The sequence below is a fragment of the Pantherophis guttatus genome, chromosome 13 (genome assembly GCF_059756535.1).
Source record: "Pantherophis guttatus breed Tessera chromosome 13, ASM5975653v1, whole genome shotgun sequence".
Taxonomy (NCBI): domain Eukaryota; kingdom Metazoa; phylum Chordata; class Lepidosauria; order Squamata; family Colubridae; genus Pantherophis; species Pantherophis guttatus.
Window position 1 is genome coordinate 3,511,071 of NC_142075.1, and position 15,050 is coordinate 3,526,120.

Below are 15,050 nucleotides of genomic sequence, written 5' to 3' on the forward strand. Positions count from 1 at the left end.
TATTTAAAAACAAACATTTAATTTCGGGCATGAAAGTGGCTACAGGTGTATTTCAATTGCTGTTACAATTAAGAAACCAGACCTCTTGATTGCTCATAAAAACCTACAGTACCAAGGAGTGAACGTATCTTAAGAGGTTCTTTTTTCCTTCATGGCTTGTCTTACAAGCTCCATGTCTTTCTGTAACAAATGCTTCAAAATCTGTTTACTTTGCTTTTTAGGATTTCCGCAAAAAACACTTTTTATGGCCTCAAGGACTTCCATTGATCTTTCAACAATATCCTGAGCCATCTTTTTATGTGGTGAATTCTCTGCATATTCAGTTAATTCAGGACTAAAGCCATATAATAAATTAATAAATGCTTTTAATTTCCCCATTTCTTTTTCCGTGGCTTCTGCTTTCTTTTCCAGAGACTCAGATGGAGGCAAAATGATGTCCACTTCCGATGCAGAAGCAGTTGTTGATGGGGAAGGAGATATGTCTATCTCCACCTGTGTGACGGGTGGAACTGTTGACGGGGAAGGAGTGATCTCTATATCCAGCTTTATTTCTGCCTCAGATGCTTCTGATGAGAGGGAGGAAGGCAACTCTATGTCCAACTTCATTTCTGTTATAGGTGGAGCTGTTGATGGGGGATTAAGAAGCTCAATGTCAAGTTTCATCTGCTGTTCTTTCTTCTGCAACAGCTTCCTCTCTGCCTCCCCTGCTAATTCCAGAGCATTTTTTAAGTAACCCTCTGCTTCCTCAACATACTCATGAAGATCTGGGTCTTCTTTAACAGAGGGTGGTGCATTCTTAATGGTTTTAATTAGTGTATCAATTGCTTCTAAGATGTCTAAACCTCTAGGCTTATGATGAGCCAACATCAGTGGATGGCTTTTCTGCTGTGGTTTATTATTGTCTAGCGGCATATGTAACTTTTGTACATTCCTTAGAGATTCCACTAGACTAGCCAAGGCTCCATTGGTTAACTGATCAAAACTCTTACCTTCTTTCTTAGGAGTTGCTTCTTTTTCCAACTGAACTGAAATGGTGCCCAAGGTGTTTCCTGGACTTGGCTCTTCAGAAATCAGAATAACAGACTCACTTGTCTCACTGGGGAGATTTTCTGAGGGACTTGTATCGGAATGCAGGATAACAGATGCAGATGCGTCATTTCTGAGTTTCCAAAAGGCCGTTGTAGTTGGAGTATCCTTTTTCATCAAGGCAATTGTTCTGGACTTGTCACTACTTTGGGGGTTCACATTCACCCAAACAGTGTCTACTGCTACAGATGGAGAAGTTACTATTTCGGGTGTCCAAAAAGTTGGAGGTTGTTCAGTTGACAATACAAGTCCGGTGGGGATATTTTTTACCACATCTTGCAAAAGATTCACAAGATCATTCAAAGTTTGCTCTTCCTTTTTTGCTGCAATTTCACCTGTGTTGGAAAGTTCTGTAAAGCAGTAAATAAAATCATTAAATGTATACCTTGTTTACTTTTTTGTCTTCTGTAAAAGAAACAGCTTTTATGAACATGTCTGCACTGCTACATATCACAATTTGAAACAACTCAGTGTTTCATTAATAACCATTCCTAGTTTAAATTCAGATGAAATTATTTGAATTCTGTTATGTTTTTATGGCTTGTATATTCTGCTGCCAGAAGGACCCCGTGCTCTCAAAAAATAAAGAACACTGTCCATGCAATCCAGTCCAGCCCTGCTGGAGATAAACGATCAATTTCAGGAAAGTACGCAGACTTCCGGAGAAAGGACATCATCAGGGGTACCAATGACAGGAAAAAAGTAGACTAGACTTCCTCAAGAAAAAAAAAAGATGTCTGTTGGTGATCAGAGATTCAGTATTCAGGGGAACTAAATCAGAGTTTTGTAGACCAGACAATCTATCTGGAGAAGCATGTTGTCTCCCAGAAGCAAAGATCAAAGATGTAATTGAGAGGTGTACTAAAATAATTGTCCACAGATTATTATCCCTTTGTCCTCTTTCATGTGAGAATGAACGGTATAACAAAGAGCCTGAAAACAATATCAAGAGACTATGCTAAGCATGAAGGCCAAAGAGATGGGAAACACAGGTGTCTTCATCTGTGCTCCCAACGAACGTAAACATTCAATGACAGAACAGAGAATTTTTGAAGTAAACCACTGCCTTAAAGGATGGTGCCATCAAGAGAACTTTGGATTCCTAAACCACAGTCCATAATAACTACATGAAGGGCTTCTGGCGGGGGTGGGTGGTGGCCTACACCTCAAAAGAACAGGGAAGAATATTTTTGGAAAACAACTGGCTCAGCTTATCCAAAGAGCTTTAAATTAAAACTGATGGAGAAGGAGACCAATTTTTATGACCCAATTCCAAGCATAAATCTCAAGGCGATCAACCAAGTGGTAAGAATGAAGAGGATCTCAAATATAAAGCAGGACATGAAGGAAGCAAATGCAGGGTCAATCAAAAAGGTCTCAGATATTTATATACTAACATTCATAGGAAGTTACTGCACTTTTTAATACTGCACTGGTGAGACCACACTTGGAATACTCCCGTTCTGGTCATCATGATACAAAAAAGATGTTGAGACCCTAGAAAGAATGCAGAGAAGAGCAACAAAGATGAATATGGCTAGAGGCTAAAGCATATGATGAATGGTTGTGGGAATTAGGTATGTCTAATGCCTAATAAAGAGAAGGACTAGGGGTGTCATGATAGCAGTCTTCTAATACTTGAGAGGCTATCACAGAGAAGAGGTGGTTGACCTAGTCTCCAAAGCACCTGAGGGCTGGACAAGAAGCAATAGATAGATACTAATCAAGAAGGGAACCAACTCTAAAAATAAGAAGAAATTTCCTGACAGTGAGAACAATTAATCAGAGGAATTAATCAGCCTTTAGAAGTTGTGGGTGGTCCATTATTGGAACTTTTCAAGAAGAGATTGGATAGCCATTTGTCCAGAATGGTATAGGATCTCCTGCTTGAGCAGGGATTTGGACTAGAAGACCTCCAAGGTCCCTTCCAACTCTATTATGTCATTTTTCTTCTTTTTAGACTGACCTGCAAAATAACTTGAGGCAGAAACGCTGGATGTCAGCAGCAGAAATGGATGATGGGCAGAGGGAATGGCAGAAAAGTATCTTTCATTTCTTAAAAGACAGGAAAGATCGGCATGGACCAGGGAAAGGAAAGCGGGCAAGTATGGCTGGCAGCGGTTGGTGCATATGCCAAATGTGATGGCCCCAAAGATTCTATGATTCTAACTTGAGAGGCCTGGCTTATTCTCCTTTCCAAAAGATTCACGTCCTGATGTGGCAACTCCCCAGTCCAACAAAAGCCCCCCCCTCTTCTCTTATTCTTCTTTGGCTTGAGAGCCTGCCAGGATTCCATAAATAGTCCTCAGCAGTTTGACTCCATATTGCCCTCATCCAGTTTTGTTTCCTGACAAATCCCCAAAGCCTGTTAACACAGTGCTTTTCTTCAGTATGTGGCTGAGTACACCATGAACCAAGCTAGCCCCATGTTTAATCGTTCCACGGACTTTTAGTATGAAAAGCCATAGGTGCAAAACATGGCACAGGCTGCGGGTGGAGGTAGTGCCAGGAGCAAACATATCAAGGAGTTCACAAGAAAAGCATTTCATAGGCTGATAAGCCAGTTTCCCACACAGCTTGTTTTGCATCCATGATTAATAAATGATCAGTGTATTATAACACATTACAAAATAAGTGTATGTACTAAACATGAATAATGACCATATAATAAACTTAACTTGTGCAAAGATTGAAAGGAAGGAACCAAAAAAGCTTGTGCAATGACAGCAGGCCAGTTGAGACAACAACAGAAAGCTGTTCTGAGAAGACTTCAAAATGATTGTGCATCAAGTCACTTTGTACAGATAATGGGGGAGAAAAAAAAAGAATTCTTACGCTGGACTTCAACAGCGTCTTTCCCTACCGATATAACCTCTTCAACTGCAGTTGGCTGCACAGATATCTGTTGAAGAGGGGAAAAAATGAATCATTTCACTATGGCTATCAGCTTTTTATCTTTTGTTGCATGCTTAAATTGTTTTTTAAAAAACTGTCAGGAGAATATATTTAATCCTGAAACTAAGGGTCCAAAAGCCTTTACCTCAATTACAGTTCTGAACACTTACCTCACAAACTGAATCTCTACCAACTTCAAGGTGTCAAGACAATCAGACAATCAAACGAGGGGTTTTTTCTTCATAGACCCATCCATAATTGGGCAGGAAGGAACGTCTCAGTTTCAGAGTTCTCCGGCACAGTGGCCAACCAACTTGTAAGGATTCTACACCTTTATCAGTAAAATTATTTTAAGCATGCACTGCCAATTTACGTTTATCAATTAATCATATACCGTATTTTTCGGAGTATAAGACACATGTTTTCCCCCCCAAAAGAGGGTGGAAATGTTGGTGCAACTTATACACCGAATACAGCCATTTTTGACCTCCTGAAGCCCTGCCCCGCTTGTCCCATTTTTGTGAAAAATGGGCCCAGTTTTTGCAAAAACGGGGCGCACAGAGGGTTTGGGAGGCCTGCAGAGTGCTGCTAGGGGCCGGGGAGGGCAAAAACTTTTTTTTCCTTACTTTACCTCTTCCAAATCTTGGTGCGTCTTATACATTGGTGCATTTTATAGTCTCAAAAATACGTTAAATGAGGTACAGTACTAATATATTAGGTATATTACAACTCCAAAATAGAAATTAAATATGAGCTTTAAAAGCATCAGATAAATATGTTTAATATTCTAATAATTTCCTTCCCACACAACAACGGGGTTCATGCAGCCCACTTTTGTAAGCACAGCTCTAGCTTGATTTGAAAGAGAGACAGTCACAAAGCTGCAATGCATCCACTCTGCATCCAAGCAAGCTCTCGCTTAGCCTCCAGACCAGGGGACTCCAACCTTGGGAACTTGAAGCCTGGGGAATTCTGGGAGTTGAAGTCCGCCAGCCTTAAAGTTCTCAAGGTTGGAGACCTCTGCTCCAGACCATCTGGGACAGCCGCCTGATGTTCCATATTTCAGAAGGATTACAGGTAGTCCTTGAATTACAACCATTCGTTTAATGACCATTCAAATTTACAACTGCACTGAGAAAAATCTGACTTACGACCAGTTCTCACACTTATGACCCTTGCAGCGTCCCCACAGTCATGTGATTAAACTTTGGGTACTTGGCAACTGGCATGTATTTACGATGGTTGCAGCGTCCTGGGGTCCTGGGTTTGTTGTTTGCAACCTTCCTAGGGAGGTTCCCCATCACATAATCTTGACTTTCACACACTTTCTCTCATAAAGTTATTAGAGTAGAATCATTTTAGCCGTAACATTGCTTGTTTAGTTTTACCTATTGTGTAAACCCAGGCGCTGTGATTTCTAAGCTACTATCAACAAGCTATGTCTTCGTGCAATGGGTAAATGCAGCCTCTAATGGGAATGCATGCTTGGTTGGGTGTGAGAAAGAGAATATTCATATTTCTGTGTGGATCAGAAGCAATTTCAGAAATTTACGGTATCAGAAATACAACCTATTTCCTGTATCTTGAAACTAACATTACCTCCACTGCTTTAACATTTTCGTAACGGTGTGTCACACCTAAATAAAAACCAGAAAAAGTAAAAAACAAACAACAATATTAGAATTAGTCACACAGTGCAGCAATTGATTTTCAGCTCATTTTATATGACAGTTATTTTCTTCATTTTTTATTTAAAAAATCATGAATGATATTTTGTATCTATTGCCACAATCCCTTTGAAATAACTTGAGCAAATCCATATGTAATGTTAGGGAAGTCTTCTAATATAATTCCACTGAGTTACAATCTTGGCCAAGCAATGATAGTCACGTTAGGAAAATGGCTTAAACTACTCTTTGAAACCAAACTCAGGCAATAAAAAAAACTGATCTCAAAAAGCTAACCAGGGTTGAAACTGGTCTGCATTTAGATCCTAATGCAAGGAAGTGAACTGGATGGATATACCGGTAGTTTCTCCCCAGCAGTCAAGTTCCATTCCAGCAGATTAATCCCAAAAAAACCAACATGGAATGAATATCTCTTCTTCCCTTCCCGATTTGAAAGAGAAAACACTGAATGAAGATTTTGATGAAAATTAAAGTCAACCAAAACATTAAAAGTAGGGTGTGTTTTCCCATATCTTCATCTAATATGAAAACCATCCTGAACAAGCACGTTTTGCAGTATTAGGTGAGGCTATAACGTGCATATTAAAAAAAACAGCTACAAAATTGTGGTAAAAAAGACTGAGGAAGAGTTAATATAAAAAGAGACACAGAAAATGCAGAGTGATTTGACAATTATTCTGGAAGTGGATGAAAAAGGCTAAACAAAGAGCCTCTATGAATAAAAGGAATTAAGAATTAAGTGATGTTTGGGATAAAGCTGAAGTGAAATTAGTAGATTTGAATGGGAATGATAAGGGGAGTGAGAGAGTGAAATTAAAAAGAAAACGTTAGTGATTGCAGACCTGTTTCAAACAGCTTTGGGGATGTTTGCTGGTAAGAAATGCTGATGTTGAAGCTCTCAGTGTGTGTGTGTGTGTATATGTAAATGTGATGGCTTGCAAATTTATCTATAAATTACAGCACAAACCATTCAAGCACATACTTCATTTTAATATCATTAAATATACATGTATATTCAGAAAAAAATCCCATGTAATAGGATTTATTCTTCAGAAAGCAGGAAGGCCACTGTAGTTTGAATGTCATTTGTTAATTAGATCTTACAGGATCCTAGAAGAAGATGAAGAGGAGCCCTCTCAGCTGCTCTCCTCATTCCTGTTTCCCATCTTGCTGGTTTTCAGGAAAGGCATCAGGGCTTGATTTTTCCAGGGAACCTTCGAATGGGGAGATAACAAGGGGCCCTTCCTATTACAGACTGGATGCTGTGGCTCTTCTCTGGGGCCATGTTGCTTTGTTTTGCTGTTTGTATTAAGGTTGTGATTTTTTTTCTTTTGTAGACTGCTTTGAGCCTTGTTGTATTGAGTAGTATATAAACTGTGGTAAATATATGAAATACCAAAGGCAGCAAGAGAGGATGCAAAACTGCATCTTTATGATGTGTGCATTAGGAAAGTGATGAGAAAAGGTTGGAGTGTTTAGCTTCATACCGGACAGGACAATGACAGACAGACATGGGATCTGCATTTTGGTAGGTGACTGAGAAATGTAAGATTGTAAGAAGGAATGTTTATAATGTATCTGTTCATTTAGAAAAAGCATTTAATAGTGAATGGGTTGAACTGTGGAATGTTTTATATGACCAGGGAGTTAATAGTTGGCTACTGAATGCAGTAAGAGTGATGTGGGATGGAAATCAAACATGACTGAGAATAAAATAAATGCTTATCACATTTCAGCCTTAAGTAGGAAGTAAGAAAAAAAGATGTGCGATGTTTCACAGAACTATGGACATATTAAATAATATTAAATACTATTTATGGTCACACTTTGAGGTTAGGGTCATGAATGTATATGGATTTCTGTACACACAAATGCTGCTGGCTGAGAATCTGAAAGAGCTGCGGCAAAGAACAAGGTGTAACAGAAACACCTTAGTGGTAATATATGGTGTTCTATAAGGAATAGTTTATTTGCTTTTGTCCTTTTGTATCCTGCCTTCCTTATTTTTAAAAGTAACTCAAGGCAGTGAACAAGGAGTGCAGAGAAGAGCAAAAAAGATGACTGGAGGCTAGAGGCTAAAACCTATAAGAACGGTTGCAGGAATTGGGTATGTCTAGTTTTCTGAAAAGGAGGACTAGGGACGACATGATAGCGGTGTTCTAATATTTGAGGGGCTGCCACAAACAGGAGGGGGGGTCAACCTATTCTCCAAAGCATCTGAGGGCAGGCCTAATTTGGATGGAAGTTTATCGAAGAGAAATCCAACCTAAAATTAAGGAGAAATTTCCTGTCAGTGAGGCTTGGGGTTTTCACTAGAAGACCTCCAAGGTCCCTTCCAACTGTTGTGTTCTGGTCTGGTCTCTCCACAACAGCAACCTTGTAAGGTGGGTTGGGAATGGGAAGAAGGAAAAATGGATGGTAGAAACCACTTTGTTGCAGGGAAATGGAAGTCGAGTATATTAGGAGGGAAAAATTAATGTATCTGGTGCTATGGAAATTGGGTTCTTAAGAATTTTGTGCGTGTGGTCCAAGGAGCAACCTGGAGAATGGATAAATACAAGATGGAAACAAAGATAAGTGAGCTGTCTAAGGGAAGTCCACTGAAGTGGCCTGACTCTGGGCCCATAAAAAGAACGAGGGAGGATCTAAGTGAAAACCCAACAGGTAAAGGAGGAACGGAGGAGAAGGCAGACTGCAACTGCCCTTCCATGACCGCATCGCCTCCCCGCCCACTGCCTGCCATCTGGCTTTCTGCAGCCCAGGGGCGGGTTCCGCTCCGAATGGGCCGCGATCCCGATGAGACGGAGCTCCGGAGACCCCGAGAGGCCAGCAACCGAAGCGAGGGCCAAGACGGGCTTGCGAGGGCGGGAACGGCCGCAGAGCTGCAGGGAAGGGGGGGGGGTCCGTGGCCTCTTTCCTCGCCTCCTGCGGCCTCTCCCGCTACCGAATCCCCCCGAGGACGCCAGGAGGCGCCTCTCCTCGCCCTCCCGTCGCCCAGGACACGGCCGGCAGCCAGGCGCCGCTCAAGCGCTCAGGGGGGCGACGGCGGGCTGGGGTCCCCGGGAGCCCCGGCCCCTCTGCGGCGGAGGCCTTCCTGGCTCGCCCTGGACGGGCAGTGGCCGCAGCAGCCTCTCCCCGCCCGTCCCGCCACTCACTCGGGTGCGGGGTCGCCAGCGGGAGGAAGCTCAGCAGCGCCCCCGAGAGCAGCAGCAGCAGCCGCCGCCCCGCCACCGGGAAGCCGCCGCCGTCCCGCCGCCCTCGCCCCGCCGCCATCCGCCGCCTCCGCCTCCTCCTCGGGCGGCAGGGCCGAGTGCACAACCGTCGCCCCCGCCGCCCCCGCCTCGGAACCCGCGCCGCGCCGCGCCCGGCCACCCCCGCCCCCGGGCAGCCGCTCCGCCGGACCAACCGCTTGAGCTGCCCGGCGAGCCGCTTGCTGGGGGTGCGGAGCCCGCGGGTCTCTGAAGCGGCCGCCTCCCTCGGAGAAGGGATCCTCGGGGGCTTCCCCGTCCCCCCTAAGCCTTCCCGAGGGAACTTGGACGCTGCTCCCTGCCGCACCAGAGCCAGCAGGATCGGGTGTTCCTTGGGGGTGGCGGCCGGTTGAGGTTACGGAGGGCAGGCCGGATGAAGCCCAGGATGCTGCGCTCAAGCCAGGCCAGGTGTGCCGTTTAGCTTTCATCCTGGCTGGAAAGGATGAGATGCGCAGCCTCCAGGCGATAGGAGGGTTCTCTTCCCAGGGGAAGGTCCAGGTGCCTTTTACCCACTGATCAAAATATCATCCATGTTCAAACCGCTTTCCAATTAAGACTCTTGCAGCCCGCTGTGCCCAGAGCTGCTTTAAAGATAGTTGTGCAAAATGGCCAGGCCAGGCTGTGAAAGTGCACAATTTAATGTGATGGTACACCCCCGCCCCCATGATCATTGTGTTCCAGTTTTGCATGACACAATAAATTTTAACCAACTTGAAAACCAAGGGGTATTAGCTCAAGCAGACTGTGTAGCACAGCTCCCCACCTGCTCCCCATGATAGAACTCAAGGGGGTTAATTTCCAGAAACAATCCACCTGTATCATGCTGACAGGATATTACTCTAGTGATAAATTGTAATCTACACACTTAATAGCTTAGTCCACACACTACACCAAACCACTGCAACTATCAGTACCTACTTTTAAGGAAAAAACACTCAAGGTTTGGTAATTGATTTTAATTGTAGTTAAGAAATTAATACAGGTACCACAATACATGTCTTAGTAAAGGACCCGGATTGTGGGGGGCAATAAGCTGACTTTGTATAAACATACAAGAGTATGAAGGCTATTGCTTAACGCATTGTAAGCCGCCCTGAGTCTCCGGAGAAGGGCGGCATATAAATCAAATTTAAAAAAAAAAGATATAATTTTTTCAGACACAACAAAACAATTTTTTTAAACACAACAAAGCACAGTGCAAAATGTACTAACAGAGGCCTGCACCTTAAAACGGCTGCCACACGTTTAACCAGATTCTCTGGCCACCAAAGAGAAAATGCATCACACCCAAATGCCAAAAATAGCAAGAGCATTGCTCAGCAGTATAGTTTAATGGCTAGTTTCACTTATAACAGTAAATCATCATTTGTTTCCATTGTTATTAAGCAAGCCACACTGGTTCACATATAATATAAATCATAATTTCAAATCACAAAGGCTGATTAGATTATCCTGTAAGCATATATACAAGACATGCTGAGCTGCCTTTAATATTGTGAAACGAAGTTATAGCAACAGCACGTAGACTTATATACTGCTAGAGTCAGCCTCTACAACAATCTGAGCCCCCAACAATCTGGGTCCTCATTTTACTGACCTTGGAAGGATGGAAGGCTGAGTCAACCTTGAGCCGGTCAGGATCGAACTCCTGGCTGTGGGCACATTTAGCCTGCAATAATACATTCTAATGAGTGCACCGCCAGGGTCCTTAGGAGCACTCTGCAGGGTAACTAGGCAAACCATGGCTTGCAGTCCCTTCTCCCTTGCCAGCAACCTTTGGATTGTCTGCCCATTCCACTATATTACAATAAATAGGGGTATCCATCTGTAACTACAGTTTGGGCACAGTGAGAGATAGACCATTTCCACAGGCCCATCTGTTGCCAGAAATACCCCTCCCAGATGCATGATCAGTATAAGCCAATTTATAATGTAGGAACATAGGGCTGAAAGGGATCTGGGGGGTCTTCTAGTTCAACCCCCTTCTCAAGGCAGGAGACCTTATACCAGGGTCCCCAACCACCCCCCCCTTTCCACTGATCCGCAGAACCGGAAAGGTTGGGGACTGCTTTCTTATACCATCCTGGTCAAATGGTTGTCCGGTCTATTCTTGAAAACCTCCAATTATGGAGCACCCACAAATCCAAGAGACAAGCTTGATCGTTCTGTCAAGAAATTTCTCCTTAGTCCTCTCTCTTAACAAGCTTCCATCCACGGTGCTTTGGAGATCAAGTTGATCCCTTCAGTATTTCTGAATTCCTGCAATTCCCTCTACATGGGCCTGCCCCTGAGATGCACCCGGAGACTCCAGCTGAACCAGAATGCAGCTGCACAGGTTGTTATGGGAGCCCCTCGTTACTCCCATATAACACCCCTCCTGCGTGAGCTGCACTGGTTACCAGCGGTTCTCCGGGTCTGCTTCAAGGTGCTAGTCCTCACCTATAAGGCCCTTCATGACTTAGGTCCGGGATATTTGCAGGACCTTCTCCTGCCTGCCTCTCACCGTCCTGTTCGCTCACATAGGGCCGCTCTCCTCAGGGTTCTGATGGCGAGCCAATGTCACCTTGCTGTGCCCAGGGGTAGGGCGTTCTCTGTGGGTGCTCCCACCCTCTGGAATGAATTACCTACTGATCTCCGGACGGCTCCTGATCTCCGCTCCTTTCGTCGGGACTTGAAGACTTGGCTTTTCAAACAAATAGGCTGAGACTGATTCCGGGCTTTATTATTTACTACTAATTAATTATTTGGATTAAATTATGATTTTATTGTACTTGTTTCTTAACTAGTGTTCGCCACCCTGAGTCCTTCGGGAGAATGGTGGCATATAAATACATGTAATAAATAAATAAATAAAATAAATAAATTTCAAGTGTAGCATAAGTAGTGTGGTATAAAGCTGTACTTGCTTTATTACTTCTGCGATCTTGATGCTGTCCTTCTGTTAATGCAGCCAAGGACTGCATTTGCTTTTTGCCAGCTGCAGCACAACGCTGGTTTATACTTAAGTGGTGGTCCACTAGGACATCAAAATCTCTCCGTTACTACTGTTAAGTCAGGTACTAACACTTCTGTACTCATGCCTTTGGTTTCTACTACCTAAATACAGGGCCTGACTTTTTTCATCATTGAATTTCATTTTGTAAGATAGGGTCCAGTGTTCAAGTCTGTCAAAAGTTCTTCTGGATCTTGAGTCTATCTTCTAAGGCCGTTATGGTGAACCTATGGCACACGTGCCACATGGAGCCATATCTGTGGGCATGCGAGCATTGCCCTAGCTCAGCTCCAGTGCACATGCACATGCTGGCCGGCTCATTTTTGGGACTTCCGGAAGTCGGGAAATGGGCTGTTTCCAGCCTCCAGAGGGCCTCTGGGCCATTTTCACCCTCCCCAGGCTCCAAGAAAGCCTCTGGAGCCTGGGGAGGGCAAAAAATGGGCTTACCGTGCCCACCGTGCCAAAAGCAGGGGAGCGTGAGGGGTCCCGCAGGCATGTGTGGGGGGTAGGGCACATTGAATTTTGGGTGCCCAAAAGCGACTCCCCCCGCTTTTCGGCAAAAAGATTAGCCATCACTGTTCTAAGGTGTTGACTATTCATCCCAGCTTGGTGTCACTCACATTTGATGAGTTCCCCTTTCATCCCATCTAGATCCTTATGAAAATATTGAAGAGTAGGGATAGAACCTTAGGATACTCCATTGTATGCTACTCTCCATGTGGATGTAATTCCATTGAAGATTTCATGTTGAATGTGATTGGTCAGCCAGTTGTGAATCCATTGTTGCTGGTACTGTCTATCCTGCATTGTTCTATCTTAAGACACAGGCCGTGAACTACTTTGTCAAATGCCTTCCATGTATGTCCACAGCATTTCTCTGATCCACTACTTTAGTCACACTATCAAAGGCAGTAAGATTTGTCTGGCTTTTTTTTTTTTTTTTTTTTACAAACCCATGCTAGTTTCTAGCAATCGTCTTGTTCGTTTCTAGGTGCTTACAAATCTGCCACTTATCTTTTCCAGATTTTCCCAGGTATTGATGTGAAAATGATGGGCCTATAATTTCTTAGATTCAATCCCCCCCCCCTTTTTTGTAGATTAAAACCACATCGGCTTGTTTCCAGTCCTCTGGTAGTTCCCCTGCGTTACATGAGCTTTGAAAGATTACATTCATTGCCTCTGAAATTACATCTGCTAGCTCCTTCAGAACCCTGGGATATAAATCATCTGATCCAGGTGATTTGTACTTGTCCAGGGCAGGTAAGTATTCTCTTACTAATTTCTTGCCTATTTTGACTTGTATGCCGATTCTATCTTCCTTGGTGTTGCTTTTGATAGGTTGGGCTGTTTTTTCCTCTTGCAAAAAAATAGTTGCAAAGAAGGAATTAAGCAGTTCTGCTTTCTCCCTGCTACCTATCATTTTCTCCCATCTACTCCCATTAGTGGACTTGTTTCCTTGACTTTCTTCCTGTTTCTTACATATTGAAATGTTTTAAAATTATTTTTGCATTAGTTGCAAAAATAGTTTCTCTGACTCCCGCATTACAGATTCAGGCTATTTGCTCATATTCTGTTTTAGTTATATGCTCCTCTTTTGCATTTTTGTATGTCTCTTTTTGTGTCCCGCAGTTTGTCAGAGAGCTCTTTTGCAATCATGCTGATCTCGTCTGGTGTTTTTTGTTTTGGTCATGTGCTGAGTCACCATTGGACAGGCAAAAAGGCACAGGTTCTTACAGTGGTTAAGGGGGAGAGGCTTCATTCAGTGACAGGCTAAGCAAACCAAAAAAATGCCTTAGAAAGCCATGTAAGGTGCATGTGCAGAAGAGATGTGTTCAACTGTAAAAGAAGCTGGGGACCCCCACAAAGATAGAGCCTGAGATTTATACTGAAGAATTCCCTACTCCCAAATAGAATATAGAACAGAATATTCTATGATCCGTCATCCCAAATGAATTTCCATAAAGAAATAAAAACTTGGTTCTGAGAGAAAGCACTTAGGATATATTAAGAATGATGTCTCCATCCCTGTCGATCAGTGCGATAGGGTTTTTTTGTCAACATTTTTTATTGAATTGTAAAGCCATAGTTTTTTTTTTTTTTAATGCCCTGGTTTTCTGTGTACACGGCTCTGAGCCATTGGGAGTAAAGCAGCATAAAATTTTAGGAATACATAAATAATTTAGCAGATGGAAAACAGGCCCCCTACTCAGAATCTGTTAGGTGCATTCCAGTAAGAAATGAGAAATACTATGTTCCAATAAATACTTATTACAATATTCTGCTGAAAAGCTTCAAATCAAAATATTATTGAGATCTAAAGTTCTCCTCTGAAAGCAGAAAAACAGAGACAAAGTTTTTAATATTTAAAAAAAAGCATAGACGTTGATATTTGTGTGTGGGGCTATATATATTTCAGCATAATTTTGGGACTTGCTATCAATTGTATAGTTATTCACATACCATATGCAAATAACATACAGATAGTCCCCAACTTCATTTAATGACCATTAGAATTTACAACAGCACTGAAAAAAGTGACTTATGACCATTTTTCACACCTACCAATGTTGCAACAACCCCATGGCCTGATCAAAGCTCAGACACTAGGCAACTGGATCATATTTATGACAGTCGCAGTGTCCTGGGGTCACATGATCCCCTTTTGTGATCTTCTGACAAGCAAAGTCAATGGAGAAGTCAGATTCAGTTACAACCATGTTATCAATTCACTTAACAACTGTGGCAAGAAACATGAAATGGGACAAAATTCACTTAACTGTCTCATTTAGCAACAGAAATGTTGGGCTCAATTTTGGTTGTAAGTTGAGGACTGCCTGTATTCATCACTTAAGGAAAGGCTAGTAGTTTAAGAAAAGGGGGAAGTGTTAAGTTCAAGTACAATAGATGGTTAGGAAACAACAGACATTCCTATCAAATTTCTTAAACTGTTTCCTTTAGAAAGAAAGTATTCTCCCCCTCCTTTATCCTCTTGCATCTGAATTACAAAAACAAAAACAAAACAGTACTCTCATTTTCTTTTAAGAGGAAAGCAAGATTCGGAGCCCAACTTTTTCTCTTCAAGACTAATGATGTTCTTGCAATATAGCTTAGAAAGACCTATTTGGACTATAGAGAGAGAAT

The 15,050-nt window shown here is 42.8% G+C and overlaps 1 protein-coding gene across 4 annotated transcripts in view; it reads right to left on the reverse strand.

Moving 5' to 3' along the window:
* The window catches only part of LOC117676197 (uncharacterized), a 19,227-nt gene continuing 4,177 nt past the window's right edge, over nt 1–15,050 (reverse strand). For 2 of the 4 annotated variants that reach the window (XM_087877906.1, XM_087877908.1), the window contains exons 2-4: nt 5,581–5,618; nt 3,922–3,988; nt 1–1,436 (exon numbers count right to left, since the gene is read on the reverse strand). In XM_087877906.1, coding sequence (XP_087734032.1) covers nt 130–1,436; nt 3,922–3,988; nt 5,581–5,618 — 1,412 coding nt within the window. In that variant the 3' untranslated portion in view covers nt 1–129. Of the gene's footprint in view, nt 1,437–3,921; nt 3,989–5,580; nt 5,619–8,824; nt 8,980–9,224; nt 9,445–15,050 lie in introns of those variants that run through there. The other 2 variants (XM_034435494.3, XM_087877907.1) reach the window with 2 other exon arrangements.